Raw genomic sequence first — 16,617 nt, 5'->3', positions numbered from 1 at the left:
CTGCAGGCGGGTTGAAGTTTGGGGGCGAAGGGGAGACCCCCGCCACACGCATTCCCCCCCTGCCCCGCCGCTTACCTGTGGGGAGGTGCGAGGTGTCCGCCGCCCTCACGGCGCAGCGAGCTGCGGGGTTGCGCGGAGCCCGGAGGACATGGGGCTTCTCCGGTGAGGCGGCGGCTGGCTCAGGGAGTGACAGGGCGGCGGCTCCCCTCGCCCTTCCCCGGCACCGTCCTCGACGAGCCGCGGGCGGGAGGAGGCATGGCGAGCAAGCAGGGAGCGGGGTCGGGGCGGTCACTGCCGGCCGGAGGAGGACGCCCGCCGACCGAGGGCTGCGCGCCCCCCCGCCGCGGCCACACGGCCAGCCGGAGGCGGCCTGCCCCTGCTCGCCCCGCGGCGACGGGCGGGTGCCATAGCAGCGGGCTCCGCGGGCCGCCGGGAGCTGCGGAGGGGGAACGGCCGGCAGGCAGCCGCCGAGGGGGTAGTGGGCGGGCGGCAGCTCCGCGGCGCAAAACTTTCCCGGCTCCTCAGCGAGGTGCCCGGGCGCCGCTCGCCCCCGGCGAGACCCCCGCCCTCACGGCCGCCCCACCGGCCCGCCCGCTCCCCTCAGCGCCGCCGAGGCTCGGCAGCCTCGCGCGTGGACCCCACCGCCCGCCCGCGGCAAAGTTTCACTCAGAAACCTCCCGTCTGCGGCCCCGTCTCCATGGAAACGACCCCCTCATTTCCCGCCGCTCCCCACGGGACGCGGCCGAGAGCGAGCGGAGGAGGGCGGCGGGGGGGAGCTGGGGCGGCCCCCTCGCCTGCGGAGACGGCAGCCGGAGCCCTGAGGCGCGGTCGGGACCAGCCTGGCAAGGTCAGGCGGGCTCTAGGCAGTTTTAGCCACAGGCGGCGGCCAGGACGGGGAGCCCCGCGGCGGGACAGCGGCCGGGGGAAGGAGCAGGCGGAGCCGCGGGACGGGGACGCGGCTCCTTCCCTACCTCCCGCCTGCCGGGGAAGTTTCCCCTCTCCCCAGGGGAGAGCGCGGCGAGCCGCCGGGAGCGCCTTCCCCCCGCCAGAGCCGGCCGGGGCGCCTCCTTTGCGGAGCCCCCCCGCGCCGCTCTGCCTCCGCTCCCGCCGGAGCGGCGAATTTGTAGGGCGCCCGGTTACGCCCCGGCGGGATGAGGGGCCGCGGCCACGAGGGAGGAGTCACCGGCGGGGGCGGCCGGGGGGAGTCGGCGAGGGAGGGGAGCGCGAGCGTGACGGTGACGGTGGCGGTGGCGGTGGCGCGGCGGGGGCGGCCTTTCCCCGCGGGGCAGGGGGCGCCGAGCTCCGGGATGCGGGGCCGGGTGCCCGCCCTCCCTTCCCCCGTGCGAGAGCCGGGCGGCAACCGTGGGAGCGAGGAGTGATTCACCGAAATGTGGGGTTTTTTACCTCAGAGTCAATTACACTTTTATGATTCAGCTCTTCCCCCCCCCCCCGCTTATTTTTGGGGTTTTTTTTTGTGGTCACCCGCTCACGCCTCGTGTCCAGCCAGGGACGGCAGAGTTGAGCTACCTGCTGCTCGGCACCTTCCAGTCAGGCAAAGTAATCCAGCAGATGGGCTTGGGAGAGGGGGAGACTCCAGCCTGCATGGTAACTCTCCACATTTATAAGTCAAACATATCTTTGGGGGGGGGGGGGAAGCAAAACTCTGCACTTGTTTTGAGTTGGTAGTTGGTTTTATTTCATTTTCAAAAACTGATTATACCTGAACGTTGCCTTTTATGTGACTTACCATAATTCTACCTAATGCATCTCCCAAAACCAGAGAAAAAAGCTGAACTTGGCATAGTCATATCTAAATTTATCTCAGGTATTGCTTTTCTCAAGACAGGTGGTAACTGAGGAGTTTCTGTCCACCTTGCAATAGGACTTCAAATCCTAAATGCATACAGGTTCATTCTTTGTGGTTGTACAGTGTGTCGTCAGTTCTCAGTGTACACTTTATAATCATTATACTCCTGCCTGATGGCTGCAGTGGCTTCCACATTAACTATATCCTCCGTTATCACCTTCCTTTAGCAAGGAGACATACATGCCAGCAACTCTGGACTAGCAAAGGAGAGAGTAACATTCCTCAGAAGTTTGAAACATTGCATTTCCAGCTGTTCGGCATGTTTTGGTTCAAGGAGTGAAGGATCGCTTTCAAGTGTCAGGTTTCTGTCCATTCAGATATTACTAGATCTGTAATTTGGTTTGTGCGTGACATAACATGTATTTGATGTCAGCTAGTGAGAGGACAGGTCTGCCGGCAGGTGTGTCAATTTCTGTAAACCAGCTGTGCACCACAGAGGGAATGAATTAAAGGATTATCTATGTCCACCAAATCCCTTTTAGGTGCAATGTCTCTACAAGTAAAAATTCAGAAATTTTGTCTAGAATTTATGGAAAATATCACTGTGGAAGAGATACGGAAACTTCACCCTCCTGTGTTGGTCAGCAGATGACTGAATGTGGACCAAGGGCATGATGTGAACCAGCGCCGTTCTTGTACTCTCTCTGGAAAGGCTGGGGCTTGTAAATGTACGAGGAGAACAATCCATTCAGTTCTTGCTAGTGACCTTGCTGGTGACCTCTGTTTGCCCTCCAACACTGGACCAGGTACAGTATCACCGTATCTTTTTTCTCTATTGATATTTTCATGCCATAAGATGCTTCTCAGATACATTTTGTCCTTTTGGAAGTGCTGGGATTTAAAATAAATCCTCAAATGATTTATGCTCTCAAACAGCCATGCCCCCTCCAAACAGATCCTAGGCAGGTGACAGAGCCAGTGTGGTTTTGAGGACAGAGTGAGTAGGTTGGAAGACAAATTTCAGTAGTGCTACCAGGTGAGAAGCATCTCTGGGATAGACTTCCCTTTGCATTTGCGGTATGTGCAAAATCCACACTGCCACTGAACTGCAGGATTGTTATTTTTACACATGGCCCATAAGTTATATGTAGGTGTGGTGGGTTGAGCCTGGCTGGGGGCCAGGTGCCCACCAGAGCCGCTCTCTCACTCCCCTCATTCACTAAACAGGGGAGAAAAGGCATAACGAAATGCTTGTAGGTCGAGATAAGGACAGGGAGAGATCACTCGCTAATTGTTGTCATGAGCAAAACAGACCGAACTTAGAGAGGGAATTCATCTAATTTATTACTAGGCAAAACAGAGTAGAGGAATGAGAAAATAAAATCAACTCTTAAAACACCTCCCCCCACCCCTCCCATCTTCCCGGGCTCAACTTCACTCCTGGCTTCAACCTTCCCCCCCCTTAGCGGCACAGGGGGACGGGGAATGGGGGTTACGGTCAGTTCATCTCACGGTGTTTCTGCCGCTTCTTCATCCTCAGGGGGAGGACTCCTCTCATCGTTCCCCTGCTCCAGCATGGAGTCCCTCTCACGGGGTGCAGACCTTCAGGAGCAAACTGCTCCAGCGTGGGGTCCCCCACGGGGTCACAAGTCCTGCCAGCAAACCTGCCCTGGCGTGGGCTCCCCTCTGCACGGGTCCACCGGTCCGGCCTGGAACTTGCTCCAGCGTGGGCTTCCCACGGGCCACAGCCTCCTTCAGGTGCCTCCACCTGCTCCGGCGTGGGGTCCTCCACGGGCTGCAGGTGGAATCGCTACACCCCCTCATCCTTCCTCCATGGGCTGCAGGGGGACAGCCTGCTTCACCATGGTCTTCACCACAGGCTGCAGGGGGATCCCTGCTCCGGCACCTGGAGCACCTCCTCCCCTTCCTTCTGCACTGACCTTGGTGTCTGCAGAGTTTCTTACATCTTCTCACTCCTCTCTCCGGCTCCAAAAGCTCTCTCCCTCTAACTGTTTTTCTTCTTCTTAAATATGTTATCACAGAGGCGCTGATTGGCTTGGCCTTGGCCAGCGGCGGGCCCGTCTTAGAGCTGGCTGGCATTGGCTCTGTCAGACACAGGGGGAGCTTCTAGCAGCTTCTCACAGAAGCCACCCCTGTAGCCCCCCCGCCACCAAAACCCTGCCACGCAAACCCAACACAGTAGGAAAATGTGACAATCAATTTAAATGATCATGGGCAACATATTTTGTGGGAGATTGCTGCGGATTATAGTACAACAAGAGCTGCCCATCCTAGTGACAGACGTCTGGGAGACGTCTCTTGCAAGCCGATGACATTTGGCTTTGCTTCTTACCTTCGTTGAGTGGATTCTTCTAAAATTTTTTAAAGAGGGGTAGTGCCTGCTTCTTTCACTACTTACAACAGTTTTATACTGACTGTAAGACCAGTGATGTAAGGAATTTAGTCCTGATCTGCAGTAGAAAAGAAAGAAGATAATAAAGCCCTGAGGATTTTCAAATCTCAGTCATCTGCACATCTTTGGAGAGTCAGCCAATGTCAAGACCAATATTCCAGGCTTTAAAAGTCAACACTAATACTGCAAATGCCCAGTAAAACAAACATTTTAATGCATTAATTACGAGGTTGGTTGCTTCTGAGTTTATAGCAAGAATCCGTAAGTAGCCTCATGAGTGACATCCTCCCTTTTAATTTATTTAAAGGAGTGGAATACTTTTATTTGAAAGTTGGGATGTTAGCAGTATTATACTAGTTTTCCTTCCAACCTACACCTTTTAGTTCATAGTATGAAAAGTCATTCATTTGCTGTAATAAGCAAGGCAGTGGGTGGATTAAACTGTAAGCATATTTTCTGTAAATTTAATGCAATTAAAGAGAAGGCTGGCATTTTTTTAGTTCTTACCTTTGGACAGGAACTTTTTCTAAGTTCCAGACTAATTTCTACTTTGGCTAGAATTTGGCTAGAATTTGTGACACTTAACTATTCTGTGCAATAGTGAGATAAGATACCCTGAATTTGGAACATGAAAGAAATTGAAGGTTGAAGGAATCCCTGCTAGAGGTGAAGAGCTGTAGACAAATGTGAACCATTACAGTGAGAATAACCACACTATTAAGTTTTTATTTTTGTTAAGTCCTAATGTGAATAGTACTGTGAATCAGTTATCTTACATAGCTTACTTTCCACATTGTATTAAACTAAAAAAATTAGTCTAAAGCTGTTATCCCTTTAATTCTGATAAGACATAAAATAAATCTTCAATCTGTCATTTTTTGGTACTGATTTATTCATACTCAATTTTTTTACAGTGTAATCAGTGAAAATTTGGTCTCCATAAGGGAGAATAAAGGTATCAGGAGTTCCTTGGTGATAATAAGCAATGTGTTAGTCAATAAATAATGAACATGTAACTGCAAAATATGGTTAGATCTCTAGCTTAATGGCTGGTTTCTGCCCCTAAAAGTACAAAATCTAAGATCTTTAATCTGTACATGGGAAAGTGCTTAAGCAATCAAAGACCTAAATAGTGCCTAAATATTAAATCACAAGCCTGTTACATGTAATCAGGAGGTACAAGCTAGTAACCAAAATTCAGTCATAAAAGATCTGAATCATCCTAATGTTTTCCAGCAGGAAATGGAGTTAACAGTGTAGATACTTCTAATATAGTGCTAGAGCACACAAAATGGCCTTTATGGTATTTTCCCTTGAACTGAGAGCAAAATTAGTATTAGAGAGAAATGATGCCACAAAGGCTGTTGTTTTAACTTATGACTCCATCACTGCATCCCACTGTCTGTCTCTTCAAACAAAAGCCACCTTTCGTCACCATCAGAGGTCTAGAAGTATTTGACCTCCTTTTCTTATCCCATGCTATACTGATAGGTCAGCTCCTAGCCAACTGCCAACTGCCAAGATATTTAATTGTTTAATAAGCAATCAATTCATTTCTCTATGATGCTTTACACACTAGTCCTACTAGCAGCTCATTATAAGTACCAGTAGAGCTACTTCAGTGGTCTCATTGCTTAGAAAAATCTTGAAAGCAGCTAGGCTGCTGCAATGCCAAAACCACCAACTCTCAGGCTGACCAGTCCAAATTCCGGGCCATTTTCATGGCAGATAGCCTCTTTTTGGTTTGCACCTGTACACCACGGAGAGAAATCGGTGAGATCCTGTTCAGCAGCATTATGGTACAAATATTTGGTAATAGCAAGGTAGTGCAAGAAACACAGGGCCAAGAAAATGTCAGAACCATATAGAAGGATCCTGGCATGTGTCACTATTTACGTTAACAATAGTTAAATGGCACAAAGTGCTAAGTAACTTAAATTTACTGGCTTGAGCTTTACCTTGAACAGTTTCTGAAGCTAGTGAGAATGCAGACCGAACTGTCTGCTTCCAAATGATTTGCGAGCTGTCAACAATGCTTAAAATGCTGGTTTATCTTAATCCTTTCATATGTTCCTACAGTCTAACTTTTTTTAAAAAGAATAGACAACATTTAACACTCAGATCTCCAAGTATGATATAAAAAATATACCTTTGCAAACCATGTGTTAGTAGTTTCTGTAAATAGAAAGTCAACTTTTTTTCTCTGTTCAGCACTGAGAGTTTATATGGCTTTTTGTATATAAAGAATATCTATTCCCTTGTTAACAACTGAAATATGAAACAAGTGTTTGGGTTTAGTAGGTTTTAATCTGTCTTGAAGTGGTTTAAGAAGTCAGGCTTTCTTAAACATGTTACACTGGTGTAATAAATTTTGGTATGCCTTTATTTAAAATATTCGTCTGAACAAAGTGTTATTATATATTATGAATACCTGGATATGTTGGAATGTATAATGTTGGTAACTAATAAAAAACACAGAAATCCTCAACTAGAAATAGAACCACTATTTATTATGCACGTGCATGTGAAGCGACTCTGAGCATTACACTGAATAATGTAAAGAAAGTTGAATACATGTGAACTGGAACTCTTGTTTAATGCATAGAATAGTGAAGAAAAAAATCTTCCAGAAAGGTGTGCATTTTAATTTTTAGTTTATTAGGTAAGTCAGTGCCATTTAAGAGCTTTGGCCTATGTCTGGGAGACTTTCTGGAGTTGGCATCTTTAAATAGCAGCACTGTCTTGAAAGGAAGATGGAGAGTAATGTGTAGCTTTTATGTCCATTATAGTAGAAGCCATCAATAAATAAAGTACTAGTGGAATCATGTTTTTAAATTAACACATATATAGAAAGTGTGATCTTTTCCCAGATTATGGAATTGTTTGCAGCCAACACTTTTTCTTCTTTGCATGTAAGGATTCCTGACACTTCATCATGAATCAAACCCCACGGCTCTTCTGTTTGGTCTGTTTCAAGACAGGTGGGCAGGATGTTGGGACCACAGGTAGGTCCTCTGCTATGAAGACAGGCTGAGAGAGTTGGGGTTGTTCAGCCTGGAGAAGATAAGCTCTGGAGAGACCTTATAGCAGCCTTCCAGTACCTCAAGGGGGCCTACAGGAAAGATGGAGAGGGACTGTTTACAAGGGCATGGAGTGATGGGACGAGGGGTAATGGCCTTAAGCTGAAGGAGGGTAGATTTAGATTAGATGTTAGGAAGAAATTCTTTAGGATGAGGGTGGTGAGGCACTGGAATAGGTTGCCCAGAGAAGCTGTGAATGCCCCATCCCTGGAAGTGTTTAAGACCAGGTTGGATGGGGCTTTGGGCAACGTGGTCTAGTGGAGGGTGTCCCTGCCCGTGGCAGGGGGGTTGGAACTAGATGATCTTTGAGGTCCCTTCCAACCCAAAGCATCCTATGATTCTATGATTCTATGATATTTCTTTGTTTGCATATGGACTTGTCTCTGCATTTTAAATGCCGGCGGTAGTGCCAGCAAAAGAGAAAATGGCTTACAGAACCACCATCTTTTCATCATATATTTCCAGGAAGATAACAAAAAGCAACATACTGTGTGATTTAACGTGCCAGTTTCGTAACAAGCTTCCCATGCAAGTGCTATTGTGAGCAGTAGTCATACTATCTCCGTATAAAATTCCACTGGGGACTTGTAGGAAATTAGGAGCTAGTGAAGCAGAACTATCTTTGAGAAATTGTTGGTCTTCTGAATTAAAATCTAAATAATGGAGAAAATATAATTTCACAATTTTGAATGGTGTCACTGAAGTATTTTATATGTGACAGACTATCTGTCATCAGGTTAGTTGTGGTGATGGTGAGTTCAGACTTCATGCCATTTCATGCCATCTGAAATTCTTCTCACTGTCATGGTGAGAAAAAACTATGAAGCACTAGGAAAAGTGAATAGATGACTCTCATTTGAATACTTATATCCCTATCAAAATGCATCATGAAGAGAAGTATCAATTATTCCTTCTGTTGCTTACTTATGTCGGAAAAAAACCTGTGCCTATGTAATAAATTCAATCTTATTATGTCGAACATGTAATTAATTACCTACAAGTGCTACCAATAAGTTTCCTAAATATTATTGTTTCTAGAAAAAAAAAAAAACCTAGACCTGAACAATAGCTTGCTTCATTAAGAAAGCATGAGGGTGTTAAAAGCCTCCTGTGACGTGACCAGATATGCATATTTTGCTAAAGCATGAATTTTACAAAGTGACAGGTGCCTCAAAGAAAGTGCACCTCTCCCGTAGTCATTAGCATTTTTTCCACCGTAATCATGTGCCATTACTGCCGATCCTTGATGAAAGAGCTAGATCTTAATGCTTGAATTACAGGAAATACTTTAGAAAAATATTGATGTTCCAGGAAAATTTGCTAAAATATCTTAAGCATAGAAAACTGGCACAAAATCATCTTTATAGATTCCCATTATGCTTAAAGAATGTCAGGATGGGTTTTTAGGATGCCATGTAATAGTGGAGCACTGGAACATATTCTAGAGGGGAAAAAAATGTGTTTGCATTAAGTCCAGTTTGTCGTCATGAGGGTCTTCCTGTGTGCCTTGATTATGCAAGTGCCCTGAATAACCGAGTCCCACTGAGAGTCTACACAGAAGTTAACTTTTATTCAAATAGTTTAAGAAGGTGCACAAAATCTTAAGCATCAGGTCTTCATGCAAATGTACTGTAAAATGTCAGTCATCATTTCTGAGCTTTATGAAGAACAGATTTGTTGTTCTGTTAGTTTTATGCCTGTTTCTGAAAGGTAAATGCTGAATAATTCTGTAACAAAGACTACCAAATGTGGCAATTAAAGCGGACTAATTGATGACATCAGGAAATTAACATTTACTATGAGAATAATTATGAAAATGGTATTTATAAGTAATCCAAAATTTTGGTTCCAATACAACACAAATCTGTAGTCTATATTATCTGGTATTTCAAGGACTTTTAAGCCTATATAGAAGATTAGTCCCTGTAGATTTTCTCAGCAGTCCTCTCGCCATCCAGTTTTAGCCACCACTCTCTCTTTGTTTTTTAATGCCAGTGAAGATTTAAGAAGGTACTGACAGTTTACTGCTTAAATCCTGAGGTAGATATTTTGGAGAAGAGGGATTGCTCTGGTTTTGGTTTTTACATTTCAGTGGTGTTAGAAGCTGGAGTATGGAGTCAGAGAGCAATGTTCTTTGATTAAAACTGAGAGAATAGGGTAAAATTATGAGTAAATACAGTAGAATTAAAGGAATGATCCCTTTTCTGCTGAAATGAACAGCTTTAACATACTTTAAATTCAGTATCCCAAGTATTTGTCTTACTGAAGTGTGGCTTGAGCCTTCTCAAGATGCAGAGTATTCTGCCACTAGGAAGTAAAAAACATTTCAAGACGTATTTAACTGTGAACATGAATAATGCAACTGAAAATCCCATATATTGCTGTTGGACAGTGTTCTCAGTGTCCTGCTAAACTGACTCAGTAATGATTATGGGGTCTTCATGCTATAAAAATAAGATTGGAGTCTTAATTCATATTAGAGTTTTACTAAAATAGGAGCATTAGATAAAAATTACTGGTTTGTAATTTTCAGAGTTCAGTTTAGCTCAGCAGTGAGGTCTTCAGGTATTCTGCCTGTCTTCAAGAGGTGCAAAATATTCCAAGCCCCGAAGGAAAGAAGACAGAGTGACTTCATGCCTTTTGCATTTGGATGTGCATGAGAGAGAATTCTGTACTCGCATGCCCTATCAATACACGCATGGTAATATGTTGCAGTAACTTATCTTTTTTTCCCAGCTTCTTAGAAAATGTTTTGTTGTTTTTTTCTGATAGGGATCTTGTACTTATAGATAGTGGATTTTTCATATGTACATACATACTTTAAAAAAAAAAAATCATTACTGCTTGGAAAAAATGCATTACATTCAAGTTTCCCTCCTTCCACTGATATTTTGCAATGCTTAAGGATTTAAGTTTTCCCACAAGAACCAAGCAAGACATACTGGGAGATACGTTATTTTTAGAGGATTGTATACTAAAGCAAATCAAACTGAAAGGTATGTCCTAGCTTAAAAAAAAATAAACAGAAAGAAACTCTTGACATTTTTAGCCCCTTTTAAAAGTGCATTCTACTTCCTATCATTTTTGTAGTCATGAGTGAGAAGCCCGTAAACAGCACTTTCATTTCTGAACCAGTAATCCAGAAAACAGCAGATTCTCAGCATAGTTTATATCAGGAAATTGTCTCAGAAGGGATCGTGGAGGTAGCTACTATGCTAAAATGTAAAAGGAAAAATTGAAGAATGGGGCAAACCTCTGTACAAAGATACCATTGAAGGATTTTATTTATGTTTTTAAAGGTGTCTGTTCTGCTTAAAGAATTCTAAATGCCTGTTAGGGATGATTTAGATACGAACATGTAATCTGTTATCTATTTCCAGTAAACTGTTGACATAAGATGCCTAAGAGGGCAATGCAGAAAAATAACAGTGGAACCATTCATTAATGTTTAAATTTTCCATTATTAATAATTATATAACAATCATATCAAACTACCATTCAGTGTATTTTATCACAGTATTGTCTCAAATCTCCTTTATGAATGGGTTATAACTGAATAGTTATTTATGAATATTAGATTTGCTTAAATGGTAATTAACATAGAAGCTTGATAAAGGAGAGTCTGTTATTCCTTATTTCCATATGTCTCCCAGGATTCATTATATCAAAATCCTAAGTAGGAGGGAATTATTTTCAGAGAAGTATTGATACTATTGAAGTAAAGATAGAAAGGAATCATGTCAAAACATACTAACCTTATGCCAGGAGAATAATGCTTCAGAAGAACTGTTATTTTTAAAGATATTTTTAAGCAATTTTCCAAAGGTATTTAAGTTAAAGGAGATTCTCTGGAACAAAATGCTCTTCAGAATGAGCTTGACTACCTTAGCATATTGCTAATTGCTTCAGCACATCTGCTGACGAGCACACAGCAGGCTGGCTGGAGCCTCCGTTGATGAAGTTTGCCAAAATATCAATTCATTCTTTGTGTTGAAATGAAACACAAGGAGCTTTGTCAGTATCTGTTTGTTTATTTTACTGTCTCTTCTGAAAATATCTTTTTTCTTCACAGCTTGACCAAAGCTGGATAACATCTTCCTCAGGAAAGCAGTTCTGTTACAGTTATTTAGACATAACCAGACAGTTTATTATGTACCCATCTGCACTCAAATTCTCATTGACTTTAGTGTGAATTTAGTGCACTGGATGGCAGAGGGAGGTACTGCCTAGTACTTACTTTCATTTTATCTGTCAATGAAAGCCATCATATATTGACATTCTCTTTCTGGTATTTTCTCCATCCCAAGAAAACTACTGATGTTAACCTTGGTCTCCCAGTTACATTCCAGCATGAATATTTACCTTATTTATTTTTTTAAATTCCCTCTACAGTTCCCAGTTGTCACAGCACTGCTCACCAAAAGCTGTTAAATAGCACAGCTGTTTGTTTCCTAATTCGGTGTCTTTCCCTGTAAGGTTAGACTGTGATCCTCTGGAGCGGTGGACTGCCATGGATGGAAGAACATGGTAGAGTATGATTCCATGAGTGTGCTTTCATGTTCATTGCCGGGGCCTCGGTCTCTCTACCTTAGGATATGCAGTCTCATGACAGAGGAAGGGTTCAAGCATGCTGGCTCGGGACCATGTCGAGTAATGAATTTTCATTATCAAAATGTAGGAGTTTGTTAGTGCAAGTGCAAGTTCTTCACACGTACTATTAATTAGAGGGGTTTGGATAGAAAATTAGTATTCTGGCATAAAAGACAATGAAAAAACAATGCTTAAAAACATAAAACTATTATAATAGCAATGGCATCAGGTGCAGCAGAATGCTGTTTGTCCTCAGTTGTGCAGAGTAGCCATTTGTCGCACAATAGAAAACAACAAGGGTTGTCAGAAGTTTGCTGGTATAGGAAATATCCCAATTTTATGAAGCGCTTTGAAAGTGCATCAGAGTAAAAATTACTGTGTAAATATAGGAACACATTTATTTAAGGGCAATGAGCCTCCCATGACATTCTCAGTGCAAGTTTTAGATAAGAAATGGCTGTGCAGTGCAGAAAAGGGATTTATGGGAGCACAAGCTCCACAGAAGAGTTGCTCATCAGTCTGTACAGCATAACGCCACAGACAACAGACACTTGATGTGCCACAACCCTCAGCCTTATTGAGTTGCCAGCACTTGTGCGAAATATTGCAGGTCCTATTTGAACCTGTTATTACAACCACTGTATCTGATAAGAATTCTGAGGAAAAAAAATAACAAAGATATTCTTTAGAGATGTGTTTTTCAGGCCCATGATGTGTTGAAAGGAGATGTTAGAAATACTGGCAAAAATACCTACCTTTAGTCCTGTAATGATGCATATGAACTCTACAGGTGTGTGAATTCTGGAACTAAGAAAGCTTTTTGGTGAAAGACATTCTGGAAGACCTTTAAAACACTGGACTTCTTTACACACCTCTGGTTGGTTGACCTGTGGAGAAATCTGAAATCTTATCTCCATAACAAAATACGTTGTCCAGAATCTGGTTTCAGGGCACATGTGCATACAAAAGCTGTTGTGAAACAAGTTAGGTCATGAATTTTAACTTCATTTCCTGTTTTACAGACACTCTCTACATAGATAGAGAAAGTAAAACCAGAGGCTAGAAGAATGAAGAACTGCCCACTGTAGGAGAAGATCAGGTTTGAGACCATCTAAAGAACCTGAAGATGCACAAATCCATGGGACCTGATGAGATGCATCCATGGGTCCTGAGGGAACTGGTGGATGAAGTTGCTAAGCCACTTTCCATTATATCTGAGAAGTCGTGGCAGTTCAGTGAAGTTCCCACTGACTGGAAAAGGGGAAACATAACCCCCATTTTTAAAAAGGCAAAGAAAGGAAGACCTGGGGAACTACAAGCTGGTCAGCCTCACCTCTGTGCCTGGCAAGATCATGGAGCAGATCCTCCTGGAAACTATGCTCAGGCACATGGTAAATAAGGAGGTGATTGGTGACAGCCAGCATGGCTTCACTAAGGGCAAATCGTGCCTGATAAATTTGATAGCCTTCTACAACAGAGTTACAGCATTAGTGGATAAGGGAAGAGCAACTGACATCATCTACCTGGACTCATGCAAGGCATTTGACACTGTCCTGCAGGACATCCTTGGAGAGGCATGCATTTGATGGATGGACCACTCGGTGGATAAGGAATTGGCTGGATGGTCGCATTCAAAAAATTGCAGTCAACAGCTCAATGTCCAAGTGGAGACCAGTGACAAGTGGCGTTCCTAAGGGGTAGGTATTGGGACCGGCAACTTTAACAACTTTGTTGACAACATGGACAGTGGGATCAAGTGCACCCTCAGCAAGTTTGCTGGTGACACCAAGCTGTGTGTTGAGGTTGACATGCTGGAGGGAAGGGATGTCATCCAGAGGGACCTTGACACGCTGGAGAAGTGGGCCCATGCAAATCTCATGAAGTTCAACAAGGCCAAGTGCAGGGTCCTGCACATGGGTTGGGGCAATCCCAAGCACAACTACAGGCTGGGCAGTGAATGGATTGAGAGCAGCCCTGAGGAGAAGGACTTGGAGGTGTTGGTGGATGAGAAGCTCAACATGGCCTGGCAATGTGTGCTTGCAGCCTGTCTCCTGGGCTGCATCAAAAGAAGGTGGAGAGTGGTGATTCTGCCCCTCTACTCTGCTCTTGTGAGACCCCACCTGGAGTACTGCGTCCAGCTCTGGGGGCCCCAACATAAGAAGGACATGGAGCTGTTGGAGCGAGTCCAGAGAAGGGCCACGAAGATGATCAGAGGGCTGGAGCACCTCTCCTATAAAGACAGGCTAAGAGACTTGGGGTTGTTCAGCCTGGAGAAGAGAAGGCTCCAGGGAGACCTTACAGTAGCCTTCCAGTACCTGAAGGGGCCTACAGGAAAGATGGTGAGGGACTGTTTACAAGGGCATGGAGTGACAGGACAAAGGGTAATGGGTTCAAGCTAAAAGAGGGTAGATTTAGGTTAGATACTAGGAAGAAATTCTTTACTGTGAGGGTGGTGAGGCACTGGAACAGGTTGCCCAGAGAAGCTGTGGCTGCCCCCTCCCTGGAAGTGTTCAAGGCCAGGTTGGATGGGGCTTTGGGCAATGTGGTCTAGTGGAGGGTGTCCCTGCCCATGGCAGGGGGGTTGGAACTAGATGATCTTTGAAGTTCCTTCCCACCCAAGCCATTCTTCGATTCTATGATTCTATAAATTTGTTTGGATTTAGGACCTCTATATCATTCAGCTTAATCCTCTTCCAAAGGAAGGGTATTCTGACTTCACTGAGGTATGTCAACATGGAGAGCTACTGCAAAACATGTGCTCAGTGCAGTGTCTCTTTTCAGTGGTGCCCAGTGACAAGACCAGAGGCAATGGGCACAGACTGAAACACAGGAGCATCCCTCAACATCAGGAAACACATTTTTGCTGTGAAGATGACTGACCACTGCCATAGGTTACCTGGGGAGCTTGTGGAGTTTCCATCCTTGGAGATACTCAAAATCCATCGTCTTGGACAAATAGCTGTATAGATGGCCTTACTTGAGTAGGGCTTGGACAACGTGACCTCCAGAAGTCCCTTCCAACCTCAACCATAATCTGATTTTACGGTTCTGACTTTTAATAAATTTTGGTTTACTCACTGCAGGAGGATTTCTCAGACAGGGAGAGTGTAGAACTAAATTTTCTCCACATTACAAAATAATGATGCTTTTCTTAACTTAGATATTAGCTAACACCTTTCATCTCAAGTTAGCAGGCCAGAGTTTATCCTTTGCAAAAGCTAGGGAAAAACATCGAAGGTAAATTGAACTTAATCTTGATCTCTTTTCCAACAGGCTGGCCTACACACTTTCTTCTACCAGTTGAAGTTAATTGCAAGTACGCAAAATGGATGCAACAAGTTCCCTAAGTGAACTTTATCAATATATATTTATATATAAATATTATATTATAAACATTATATTATAAAAATTCTACTCATAAATATTAGTATTAATATTAATGTTGCTAATTATTATATTGTGGTATATTATATATATCAATTTATAACAATGCAACTGCAGCCACCTTACTGATACACCCATTTGTCTTTCCATTCATTTCTAAACTTAAATATCATATTCCTCATATCTTCTGTTAGCTCTGCCCTTACTGTTTTCTCAAGCTCCTTCAAAACCTGTACACCACTTTCACTGGGCCGTAGCTGGGCTTATTGCAGATGTGTGTATGTAAGAACAGTTATGAAATACTGTCCGGCACTTTCCACACCACTGATGATTTTGCAGGAACTTTAACAGGAAAATTCTACATTCCATTAAATATACCTTACAAAGGTTTAAGTACAGCTTCCAATCCCAATGGTTTTGCATATAACAATACAGAACCTAACACGTGATCAAGTACCTTTATTTATACAAACAACTCCTTTGATTTCAGAAATATTACTTGAATTGGGACACGTTGCCAGGATCACAACCTTACATTTGAAGTACACATCAAATATTAACATGTGTTTATACTGTTAAATGCCTCATTGATTTCCTATCCTGTCCACTCTTTTCTAAAGAAACATCTGGTAGTTTCCTCATGTGAATGTTTGAATGAATTACTCTGTTTTTTCCTAATCTTTGGGATTTCTAAATTACAGATTGATTCAAATCAAGCCTGTAAGACTTTATCTATAACTGAATATGTCATAAAATCAAATGTCACTTCAAATAGTCTTGTCCAGTGGGTTGTTTTTCATTGGTCTCAAAATCATGTAAGTAATTTAAACAGGGATTTGTCTTTCATTCACTTTTTGAGTTTAACTGCTTTCTAATGAAACTGAAAGTCTCTTGTATTGAACAGTAAAGCAGAATAATACATTTTCCAGCTATCAATACTTAATAGCAGATTGTTGTTGGGTTTCAGTTTGTATTTTAAAGTTCAGCAATTGCATGTAGAATTATTTGAAAAACCTTCAGCTTATAGCCAAGGAAAAAAGGCAAAGAAGGGAATAACTCAATATCATTATATATGGCTATTGTGCAGTGGTAATCAATTATGTATATTTCAACTAATAGGAAGATAAATGGGTAAAAGAGAGAGGAAAGTTAATAGCAGAAAAAAAAAAAGTTTATTGTTTCCAAACAGATGTTTACTGAAAGAAAAAATGTCTGCTTTTCTTCCAATAGATGACATTTTGCAGAGCTGCAGATTCAGAGCTTGAAAGCAGGTGTGAATGTGTTTAATGTTTCTTAATCCAAATTGTTTATACGGTTTTAGAGCTGTACCTTTTGGCAAGCCT

General features: G+C 43.1%; 2 protein-coding genes across 3 annotated transcripts in view; one reads left to right on the top strand and one right to left on the bottom strand.

Moving 5' to 3' along the window:
- TMEM200A (transmembrane protein 200A) overlaps positions 1 to 569 on the bottom strand; it is a 57,953-nt gene extending 57,384 nt beyond the window's left edge. The window contains exon 1 of one of the 2 annotated variants that reach the window (XM_054819617.1): positions 76 to 569. The gene's annotated coding sequence lies outside the window, so the exon portion shown is untranslated. The remainder of the gene's footprint in view (positions 1 to 75) is intronic. The other variant, XM_054819616.1, reaches the window with a different exon arrangement.
- Positions 81 to 2,731, top strand: LOC129204169 (skin secretory protein xP2-like). Its single transcript, XM_054819618.1, has 3 exons — positions 81 to 847; positions 1,504 to 1,605; positions 2,453 to 2,731. The coding sequence occupies exons 1-3, from the start codon at positions 256 to 258 to the stop codon at positions 2,461 to 2,463; spliced, it is 705 nt and encodes a 234-aa protein (XP_054675593.1). The 5' UTR covers positions 81 to 255; the 3' UTR covers positions 2,464 to 2,731.
- The last annotated feature ends 13,886 nt before the right edge of the window (positions 2,732 to 16,617 follow it).

Source organism: Grus americana, chromosome 3 (assembly GCF_028858705.1).
Source record: "Grus americana isolate bGruAme1 chromosome 3, bGruAme1.mat, whole genome shotgun sequence".
In the NCBI taxonomy this organism is placed as follows: domain Eukaryota; kingdom Metazoa; phylum Chordata; class Aves; order Gruiformes; family Gruidae; genus Grus; species Grus americana.
The sequence above is the reverse complement of the archived record's forward strand: the minus strand, read 5'-3'. Positions and strand labels throughout refer to the sequence as shown.